Source organism: Nanorana parkeri, unplaced genomic scaffold (assembly GCF_000935625.1).
Source record: "Nanorana parkeri isolate BGI_ZX_2015 unplaced genomic scaffold, ASM93562v1 scaffold1078, whole genome shotgun sequence".
NCBI classification, from domain to species: Eukaryota; Metazoa; Chordata; class Amphibia; order Anura; family Dicroglossidae; genus Nanorana; species Nanorana parkeri.
The window spans coordinates 413413-425257 of record NW_017307346.1 but is presented as its reverse complement, the minus strand read 5'-3'; the positions used below and the strand labels follow the sequence as shown (position 1 = coordinate 425257).

At 40.9% G+C, this 11845-nt stretch overlaps 1 protein-coding gene across 1 annotated transcript in view; it reads left to right on the top strand.

Annotated features, from left to right (window-relative positions):
• The first annotated feature begins 906 nt into the window (after positions 1-906).
• Positions 907-11845, top strand: part of LOC108796199 (mucosa-associated lymphoid tissue lymphoma translocation protein 1-like) — a 32932-nt gene continuing 21993 nt past the window's right edge. Inside the window, exons 1-5 of the mRNA XM_018567643.1 lie at positions 907-1001; positions 3979-4097; positions 8042-8054; positions 9648-9788; positions 10905-11083. Coding sequence (XP_018423145.1) covers positions 992-1001; positions 3979-4097; positions 8042-8054; positions 9648-9788; positions 10905-11083 — 462 coding nt within the window. The 5' untranslated portion in view covers positions 907-991. The remainder of the gene's footprint in view (positions 1002-3978; positions 4098-8041; positions 8055-9647; positions 9789-10904; positions 11084-11845) is intronic.

Below are 11845 nucleotides of genomic sequence, written 5' to 3'. Positions count from 1 at the left end.
GGGGGGGGGCAGGGGGGGTTTATCAAAACTAGGATAGACAAAATGTGGAGCAGTTGCCTATGGAAAAGTATCAGCTTCTCACTTCAGTTTGTTCCGTTAAGCTTTGAAAATGACTCGTCGATGCTGATTGGAGGCCATGCACAGCTGCTCCAGATTTTGTCTGATCCAGTTTTGATAAATTCCCCTCTTTGTACATTCTGTAATATGCTCCTTTTCGTCTGAAGGGTAAGTTAATTGTTAACAATTAACTTACCCTTCATTTCCTCTGTCTGGATTCTTTCCATATGCCATAGTCACTATGAAGGGCCCTGGAATGCTTATTTTGTATAGCTGTATAGAAAATAGAGCAAGATGTTTGAGTCTCCTTTCTTTATGACATCTGCAATGGGGGGCAGAACCGTGAACCTCAAATGAGAGATGATTTAGCTATCACCCACAAAAAACTATTTTATCAGTTGCCCTCAATTGTTTAATACATTGTCCTGCCTCTGAAGCGAATCTACACATTGAAAAACTGAGCTGGCCAGTGCCAACTGTTGCTTGAACACATTGGGTCTGGCCTTTCATAGATTTGGCAAAACATCTATATTGGGATCAATGCAGCATTCATACCATCGGACAACTAGATTACTTGGACAGTGCAGAACATCATGGGCCGTGTGTTTTGTTGGCCACAGCTCTGTCAAGCAGAAACAGCAAAACATTTCAGTCTTGGCTATTGAGCTCACCACTTCTCATAAATCATGCTGTCAAGAGGTTCCTTGTTTCTTCAGCAAATAAACGGGGGTTTAAAATAACTTTTAACATGGATGTGTTCGGCAGCTGTTATGTAACAATGGTTTTTTTTTTCTTACCATATTTACTAACTGACTTTAACACTCTTGTTTTTTCTTTGTCTCCAGTTGGCTAGAAGAATAGGATGACATAAGACTGTGCAATGTCCCATCTGTAATGTCTTCCATATGCCCACAGGCCCAGCAGATGAGTAATCATGCTGAAAGGTAGGAGCAGAAATACATAGTGCCTTATGCTTTTCATGAATTTGCAGCAAGAAATTCTAATACATTGTTTTTTAGTAATTAATATAGAATAACGTTAATATAGAAATTGTCCCATTGCACATGTTCCATATTCAGTTCAAGGTTCAGTATTGGGGCCAATTCTGTTTATCCTACTGATAGATGATATAGAGGTTGGAATAAATGGCTCACTGACTGTTTCTGCTTATGAGTTTTAATCTAGACAAATGTAAAGTCATGCACTTGGGAGCACAGAACACAAATGCAGAATACACTTAGGGAGAGGTTCCGCTAGGGAAATTGGAGATGGAAAAAGACCCATAGACCACAGGCTCAGCAATAGCATGCAATTACAAGCTGCAGCCAACAAACCAAGTAGAATACTAACTTGTATTAAAAGAGGTATGTATTCAAGGGATAGAAATAAAATGTTACCATTGTACAGAACACTGGTTAGGCCACATCTGGAGTACGTGGTACAGTTTTGGTCATCTGTACTTAAATGGGATTTCCATGAGCTATAGAAAATTAAGCTTTATAAAATATACAATTGTTGTGAAAACAAAACTTATTAAAGTAAGTGTTTGGAGTAAGGTTTATATATCAGCTTGACTATACTGTATACTGTAAAGGTGCCCATACACTGTTCGATTCTCGTACGAGAATCGGGCGAAATCCCGCGATCGTACGAGAATCGAGCAGTGTGAACGAAGACGTGCAACCGTTTCTACTGTACGGTCGCACGTCTTTTGTCGAACCAACATGCTCGAAAACCCGCCGAGAATCGTACGATTGTCGGCGGGTTTCTAGCCTGCTCGTCCGATAGCTGCGGAACGTGCCGGTGTGCGCACGCGCACACTGCCCGTTCTGCATTGTGTTCTTTGGAAGCCCGCCCCTCAGTGGGGCGGGCTCTCGATGATCGCAAGTACGATCTGCCTGTCCAAAGTGGGCAGATCGTACGAGCTTTCAATAAGCATACGACCATCGCAAGACAAAAGTCTTGCGATGGTTGTAAGGTGTACGGGCACCTTAAGTCAGTGAAACCCATGTATAGGCAAACAGACAAGCTGAATGATAAGTTGCAAGAGAAAGTGAACAACTTCATTCTATGGGGACTCACTGCACAGGTGTGGCTAGGGTGAAAGATGTGAATAATGAAGGTGGCCACAGCTGTGATTCTGAGGTAGGTAATCAGTGGGGAATCTCTTGGCTAGTTTAGGTAAAGTGGCTAAAGCTGGCCATACACCTTACAATTATCTGCAGATTTTCTGTGGTCAGATGGAAAAGGTGCAACAGATTCCTCCATCTACACTTAACTGTGTGGATGGAGTAATCTCCACCTGGGCCAATCTGTTGCACTTTTTCCATCTGACCACAGAAAATCTGCAGATAATTGTAAGGTGTATGGGCACCTTTACACTCTCAGGTATGGTACCCAGAATGTTAACATTTGATTTTTGAAGTAGAAGAATGCACCTATGTGCGCTCCCAGCTCTGAGGCTGCACTGTCACTGACAGGCCACTGGTCTACACTAACAATTGAGAACCAATCAGTGTTGTTCCTGATCTTGCAAAACACACATGTTGGCTTCAGCTGTCACTAAGGGCCTGTTCACACGACGTCCGTTTATGGTGCTGACCTGATCCGTACGCTCCTGCACTAAAAATGCATCCCAATGTATCCCTTTGTGTTTTATGGGCTACAGTTCAGTGAAACAAGCCCTTTAACAGCAGTTGCCGTTTGGCAGGCAGTTTTGCTTTCCATATGCTATAGTTGTAACCACTGGGACTGTTTTGCAACTACATGGCTACGTGTTTGCGGAGTGGTATTACAGGAGGAAAATCCCCATTGGGATAGATAAAACCCTGCTCCACCGCCCTTTAAAAAAGGATCCACCACAAATTGCTTTTCAGAGGGGCGGTGCAGCTTGCCACCCATCTGAAATTAGCCTTAGCCAGGGAGTTATTGTCATGTTGACCAACATATACTGACGCTGTTAAAGGAGAACTATGGGGTTAGGGCTTTTCCCCATAGTTCTTCTAAGGGTAACGGGAGTACACAAACAAGCGTCCTCCCGTCACCCAAAGCTCAGTATACTGCGAGCTACAGCTCGTGGTATACTGGGACGCCGCAGCTGTGACGGATCCCGACCATTACTGTCGAGAGCCACCCAGCTGTGAGTGACAGCTGGCTCTGCCTATCTAGAGGCAGAGCCAGCTGTACCCGCCCCTCCCCCGTCCTTTCCTCCAATCAGCGCTGTAGGAGCGGGGAGGGGGCTTTCCCTGCAGGGAGCTGTGAGTGACAGTCACGGCTCTCTGCAGGGAAAGGATCGAGAAGTGAGCGAGCGACGGTATGTGTTCGCTCACTTCCCGATCTTTTGAGTTGACGTGTGACAGTTTTATTGTCACAGGTCGGCTAAAACTATGAGGCTGAGTGATTTTCACTCGCCTCATAGTTCTCCTTTTAAATTTGGTCTGGGCAGCTGAGGTTTAATAACCCCTGGTCATGAAGGGATGAATTATGTAGATATTTACATAATGTTAAAGATAATTATATATGTTAAAGTATATCTAAAGCCAAAACATTTTTATTTCAGTTTTAGATGGAGTGGGAATGAGTTAGAACCTGTGTTTGCTTTGCATTTGTGTCTGTTTTCCCCTCAAGAAATTTAACTGTTGTGTCTACATGTGCCTTCAGGGCAGGAAGTAAAGGGAAATCTCCCCAACAGAAGAAAATGCAGCCAAGAAAAAAATCTGACTGGGTTTTACCCATTCCCTGCTCTATTCAAAACTAAAAAGAAAAGTTTTTTTGTTTTAGCCTTTTAGGTACACTATAAATTCTTCGACATAATAAACACTGATATATTATGGTGCATAGATTTGTGTTTATTTGTACTTGTGGTGAGCTTGTTACATTACTTTATCAGTGGAATTAACACGCGTCCTCTTTTATTTGTAGAAATCCGAATCATAGAGCAACCCGTGTGTGCCTGTGTTCCCCCGGACTTTCCCTTCACCCTACGTTGTCGGGCTCAAGGTCCCACAGTGCTCCACTATCAGTGGTTTGTGCAGTCAGAGGTAATATTAAAGATTTACTTGCTCAAGTAATCTACAGTGTTTATTAATAGAATGCTGAGCTCATGGAGCAAACATGTTTGAAGAGTCACTTCCTTTTTTGCTATGCCTGTCTGAAAAAAACCTACATTTCCACTGCAGAGAAAGTGTGTTTACTATAAATCACCCTCTTTCTCTGATTGTTAGATAGTTAGTAACGTTGGTTTCTTACACATTCACAGTTTTAGTCATCTGTCACAGATGCATTGTCAAGCATGTTTTCCACCATAATAGACTGGGGGAATTTATAGAGAATTTCGTAGACAGAGCCAATGCAGAATCAGTATGTTGATATGTCCCAGTTAATAAAAATAACTTTAATGTAAACCTAGTAAAGGTCATGTATCCCAAGGAGCAGGTACCATTACATCAAAACATCTGTGTGCCAATGTTGCTGCCTGGACTCAAGGACATCTGCCTGTGTTCTTCAATTTAGCCCCACGTGGAAGCTGTGGTGCATCCTCCCCAGTGCCCAAAAACTCTGTTTTCAGCACTACAACAACCAATAGAGAGGTGGCCACTGTGGAAAGGGGGATGCTGGCTGAGGTGGTTTTCCAACTTGAAATCCTCCTTACAGTGTGCACCTGTGTCTGGTAGGTAGGGGGATAGGCTGTTACCCAGATACACTGAAGATGTTATACTGACTAGTGAAGGTATGTGCAGGCACCTTTTGTGTAGATGTTTTGGAAGATACAATAGATTTAAAAGGTTAGCACCATGTCAGGTTCATTTAAATGTGGTCCCATTTTTTTATAATTATAATCCTCCATGGTTGTAATGTTTTAAGTATTGAAAACATATTCTTTGTTACTACAAGCAGCTGTATGCGTCTTCAGTTTAAAGCTAAACTCCAGTAATTCTCTTATTTTTTTAAACCTACATTTGGTTAGCTTGGTTACATGTAATTATCCTTGTGTCACATCCAGAGGGCCGATGCGGATGCTGAAATTCACTGTAGCTGTCTGTGCTACAAACAGCCAGCTCTGTCCTGCTCTGGGTGCTGCTGGAGCAATTTGCCTTCTGTACACTGTACACAGGGAGTCGCTCGGTGATGTACCTTCACCATTCAGCAAACATAGTGTTTTTTATTTTATGAAAACAAAGCATTCTCTGTTTGGACAAGGGGGAGAGGAGGAGAAAGAAACAATTGAAATAAGTGCAAGACGTTGGCTAAATGGTGGAGGTATGGGAGCAAGAAACTCCCCGTGTTCAGATGACAAGTCATTCCAGCAGCACTTGGAACAGAACAACACTGACTATAAGTAGTACAGAATACAACAGTGAATTTCTGCATCCCCAGTGCCACATACAGTAGGTAATTACATGTAACTAAGCTGGCCCATGTCCAGCAGCTGTTTGTTCCACTGTTCTCTAATATGGCAAAACAACCTATGCAAATAATGCAGCAGAATTTGGTGATATCCCAGGCAAAACACATATACATATTTGATTGCAAGTACGATCTGCCTGTCCAAGATGGGCAGATCGTATGAGCTTTTAATAAGCTTACGACCATCGCAAGACAGAAGTCTTGCGATGGTCGTAAGGTGTATAGGCACCTTTAGATTGGAGAATGCAACAGTCGGTGCTGCACCGTACAAAGGTAGACAGGAACATCCAAAACTCCCAGGTAGATGGGAACAGAACAGTTACGAGGACAGAGGTTAAGAACTATGGCAGGGAGATCCCACTGTTATCCATCATGTCTAACAAAGCCAAGAGCTGACTATGCCCACTGAGCACCACCTGTAGTTTAAATATTACTTTTGGGTACACTGCACCACTACTATATTTACCAAACATTGGAGGGTACTACAGGCTATATTGGTCACTTAAGGGTTGAAAATATGAGCAGTAGTTGTTTACCTGAGTGCATAAAATGATCCTCTTTGATAAGCTTTCGATCTTTGTATGCCTGTCTCCCATGTCTATCATTTTACAGTGAAAGTTGTGAGTTTGGGTTTATACTACCTCTTGCACCTTGCAGCATTGCTGCTGCACTACTTGCATATACTGTATGTCATGTTTCAGATTAGACTACTTACCATGTCACCCATGTACATAACTTTTTAATTAGTAAACATCTGACGTTTGTTTCAAATAAACGGGTTACTAGGTACTCTTATATAGTTTTTTTCCTAATAGAAAAGTGATCTAAAATAAGCTAGCTACAATGAGACAAAATGTATTTATGCACTTTGTTCACTTTGTATATAGAAGTAGCCACAAAACTGTAGTTGTTTTTCTTAATGACCATGACTTTAAAGTGAACCTGTCAGCCATGTTAAAATTTAAAAGTAAATGCCCTCCCTAAGAGCAGACACTACAAGTTCCCTGCAGTTACTGTTCTTAGAAAAGAATCTCCCCTTGTGCTTCTCCTAAACTAATTCCAATTTTGATTGATGGACCTGAGTTTGCTGGCTACTGGTCAAGCCCCACTAATTGCCATTCCCCTAACCAAAGAAAGTGCCTGGCTGACCAGTAAGGGAGATTTAATATTGTGCATTACAATTCCATTCAATGTAAACTGGTGAACGCGTCCCCTTATCAGGTCATGACACCCCAAGGTGTTCACTGCGATTCCCTTATACCCAGAAGGTTTGTTAAAGTAGAAATGTATCCAAATTAGTTTTTTTTTAAATTTTTATAGACTAGTAATGGTTTAGAATGTCTGTTAAAGGAGAACTATGGGGTTAAGGCTTTTCCGCATAGTTCTCCCTGGGCAGATCCGACAATTATGTCTGGATCTGCCCAGCTGCGTGAGTGACAGCTGGCTCTGCCTATCTAGAACCAGAGCCAGCTGTACCCTCCCCCGTCTGATCCGCCAGTCAGCGCTGGTGGATCGGAGCGGGGAGGGGGGAATCCAGCCCCTCCCTTGTCACGGCAGAGGGCTGTGACAGGATCGAGAGGTGAGCGAACGCTGGTATGTGTTCGCTCACTTCCCGATCTACTGAGCCGACCTGTGACAGTCTCATTGTCACAGGTTGGCTAGAACTATGAGGTGAGTGAAAAGCGCTCACCTCATAGTTCTCCTTCAAGTCTACAAAGCGGCTGTCTGCTGTCTCCACTAGGATCATATCGCCTAGAAATTGCATTAAAATTTCCTCAATGGAACACAAGGCAGCAAAAATATTTGACAAAGGATCCAGCTCTGCCCAATTCTCTCTATGCTAAAGCAAAGTTGCTATACTTCTAGTTTAATTTAAACTAAAGTTTCATAAGCTGCTGGCTTTGTTAATTGAATCATCAAGGCTTTTATCGGCAAAAAAACCAAAACAACATACTGCACTTTATGGTTAAAATATTAGAAGACCAGTCCCCTGATATACATGCTTTAAAGTTTAAGTTAATTTTGCATATTACATAGAGACTATGCCAACATAAGTGCTCCATGAACTATAAAACAGTACTGTACATCGCAAAAAGGCTCCCAACTACCTTAAAAAGAAGATTTATTTTGTGGCAATAACTTATTTTCTGCCATAATGGGGGGAGGCGTGGTTATGATAAGTGTTTTGATAGCGAGATTCCAGTCAGGAGTCCCTGTCAATCAGGCCCTGCAGGTCTTTGCAGGGCTCGTGTGAGTCTGTCATAGCAGAAGCTAACAACATGGATACAGGAATACGGCATCCTGTGGATCCCAATGAAAGGAGAAAGGATGCAAACTGACCACGGTACCACGTGCATCCATGGTTAACATGGTTAGCTCTGAATAGGAAATCCTGCAGCATAATGGAGACTGGCAGGATCAGCAGTTAGAATCCCATATCAGGCAAGAATGGGACAATATTCATCTCCCAAAACTCCAGCAACTGGTCTCCTCAGTTCCCAGATGTTTATATAGTGCTGTTAAAAGAAGAGGGAATGCTACACCGTCGTAAACATGGCCCTGTACCAACTTTTTTGAGACGTTTTGCTGTCGTCAATTTCAGAATTACCTTATTTTTTTCTTAAAATTGTAAATTTTCTCAGTTTAAACATTTGATATGTTTTCTATTGTGAATAAAATAAGGGTTTATAAGATTTGCAAATCATTGCATCCTGTTTTTATGTAGATTTTACACAGTGTCCTAACTTTTTTAGAATTGGGGTTGTAATTCCTTTATGCTTCTGTACTATATGAACATCAAGGCCGCTGGTTTATAGCACAAATACAGCCAAGTGTTACAGAGTCATTCAATCTGCATATAGCTGTTTAACACTTATTGCCCATCAATGCAGTGCATGGAAATCAGGGAGTGATCTTTAGGTAATTTAAGCCCACCTCATCATAACCCTGTGTCTGTGTTACAGGTTTTTATTTTAAAGGATGGGTTCATGTTACAATTAAATCTCAACAGCCCCCTCCCAACACTCTAGCCTACTCGAAATCTTGTCCTGCATAGTAACTCCACATAGACTTGAATGGGCTATACCGAAACTGTTGGAGTAATTCAAGTTAAAAACACTGCAGGTGGTGGTAGGAAGGGGGACTGTTGAGTGTTTATTGTGAACCTCTCCTTTAAGCATATTGGCATCTTCACAGAATATAGAAAGTGTATTTGCACTGCTGAGAATGTCATATGACTGAATAATAACAACTTTATAAGTGTCATGTCATGTTGCATATGGTTTTCTGAGAACCAGTGAGGACAGAAGATGCAATCTCTGGGACTGTCCTGATCTTCTTTATTTCACAGCATAGTGAGTCACTGACCTGGAGCAAATATGAACTGCAGGAGCCCTGACTTCACTGTCAGTTTACTTGTTCAGGATCAGTAATTCACGAAGGAGTAAAGTCATGATCAGGATGTCAGCCTGGAAACATGACCAAAAATGCAGTAATGGTGACTTCCATAATTCTGCCTATATAGTATTCTCTTTAAAAAAATAAATCCATGATGTCATCTTGGTTTGTCTGAAGAGACATGTACATTTTTATAGAAGGTTGCACAGAAGATCTCTCCATTGTCCAGCGTAACCAATAATCATTTTAGCAATTTATGTGTGTAGTGCAAGTAAGCAAATCAGAACAAATTTGCTTTGCTTTGCGCAACACCCAGAAAAAAAAACAATTTATTGAGTAAAGCTGGATATTTACCTTGCAATCTGATTGTACAATCTCCTCTAGATCTACCAACAACTTATCTGACAGGAAGCAAATGTTTAGGTAGACTACATAATTTTGGTAAATCTAATTTTATGAAGACTGAACAATAAGAATGTAACGTGTGTGGCCAACTTAAAGTTTCTGGCAGTAAAACCCATGAATTAGGATACATTTCAAACAGAAATTTGATTCTTTCCTATTTGTTTGGTTCCCAACTACAGTTTAGTCTGTTTTAAAGTTAAACACTTTGGGCCATTTGCACCTACATGCTTTTGTTACCATGCATGCACACTGCAACACATGTGCCTTGGTTTGAATGGGTATCCAATAGAGACATTAGCCCCTTTTAAGCTTTGATTATTTTGTGCATCTTATTGCATCCAGTAACATGAATTTTTCCTATCATCAGTCCAGAGAGTCACAAGAAATTCCAGGGGCCACCCGACCTGACCTGCACATCGAGGCCAGACAAACACAGCTGTATATCTGTCGTGTAAATGACCAGCACCACCACTTCTTGTTCAGTGGGTGGGTGAAGGTGAAAGTACTGAGGAACATTCCTGAGGGTAAGATTTCCAAAGCAGATCATTTGTAGGGCGCAAACACATCGACCATTCTTCCTAAAGAGAAATCCTCTAAAAATGTTTCCAATGTGGGACTATAAATTAAGACCATGGAAGTAAACACAGCAGAATTTTCACATAACAGGTCAGCCTCCTACCTTTAATTAGAACTGTATCTGCAGACATATCAAACATAAATGATTATATTTCCTTTAATAACGAACCTATAGGGATCAGTGCCTGTAGTCAACATTTCCTGATCTGTATGAGTACACAGAAGCAGCAGAGATATGGAGGTTGATTTACTAAAGGCAAATAAGCTGTTCAATTTGCAGGGGAATTTTCTCATAGCTTCCTTTTAGCTCTGCTGACGTCCATGATCCAATCATGTGCAAACAACAATACAAATCTTATTTCTCTTGCACTTTAGCAAATTAACCTCATGTTGTTCTGCTAAGTAGGCCTTTTTCCTGTTCTTCTCCACATGTATTGTCCTTGTTCCAGAAACACAGACAGACTTATCATCCCCACAAGTCATTACCTGCAAACCACCAATCAGGAAGCTGGACGGTGTGTAAAGACTCGCTGTCCGGCTTCCTGATGACAGAAGTTCTGGTATCGGGACAAGCATCGGGAGCATTTTGGCGAGTACGAGTACTCGCCCAAATACTTGGTATCGCTATCAGTGCATCCCTAGTGTGTTTAATAAATGTGTATGATATGTGTGTGTTTTTATGAGTGTGTGGTGTATTTTTATCGGTGTGTGTGTTTTATGAGTGTGTTTCATATGAGTGTGGTTATATGAGTGTGTGGTTATATGTGTTTGTATCTGTGAGTGTATAAATATTTGAATATGTGTTTTTCCCTATTTTGCTGAAGGCAGTGATGCTGAACGTTTTTTAAACCCCAGTGCCCAAGCTAAAACACAATACCAAACTTATTTTCAATGTTGGCACTTATAAATACATTGATTTTATGTTGCAGTTTGGGCACTCGGGTTCAAAAACATTCGCCATGACTGCCCTAGACAGTAGTGGAGGCAATATAATGTAAACTATATGTAAGAAATAAATGTTTAGACAATTAATTTCAAATATTTTGTTTAAACCATAATTTCAGACTGCCTCCCTCATGATTGGAATGGTGAGCCTATCATAGTTACCAATCCGCTCTCTGCACAAGTGAAATCCCACAAATCTGCCAAGCTCCAGTGCAGTGCTTTGGGAATTCCAGCACCCGAATACGAGTGGTACCACAATGGGCTCTGCCTGCCTCATAGACAGGAGAGGCAGATCATGGTGAGAATGCAGTTTTCAATTTTACTTTTCTATGATGGAGGTATGTTTTATCATCATGCTGTATCATGCTGTTGATTAAATTATATTGCACATATTAATATAAAGATAGTACAACTGAATGCAAAGAGAGCTCCTCAATTAACTGTGGCTTTTATAGCATTAACTGGCACATATATAACAAGGTAGTATCACATGTGCTGCAAAAGCCATAGCAATAAGTGTCACTAAGTTGATTCTAAATGGTGACAAGGCAGCAGCTGGTTTTAAAGATGAATGAAATATGGCATCAGTGCATGTTCTAAAAGCAGTTTCTTCATTAAACCATTTGATGGTCATTTGTCCTTCCATTTTATGTGTTCAATCCTGGATTAGTGTTAGAATTTTTGTAGAAACTCCTAGTTGTTAGTATACATGTAGCTGATATTTTTGTTGGCTTTGGTAACATTTTTAACAACTTAGTCTAAAAAATTAGTCAGAGGATCTTGTGTGCTCGGAATGGTGACGATGCTCTAAAGTAAATTAGTGGTTATAATTAATGAAGGGGCAAAACAAAGGCATTGCCAGATTTCATGTCTCCTCTGTTAACTGTTGGTATAAGTGGGGAAAACAAGAAATTGCCTGCTTTTTTTTACCATAACCCATCCAAACTGCTGCCCCACTTAAAACTGCTTGTTCTGTAAAAAAAAGGAAAAAAGTTACAGAAATAACTTTCATGTTAAAGGGCAGATTGCTATGAAAAAAATAATTTCTATATATTTTGTT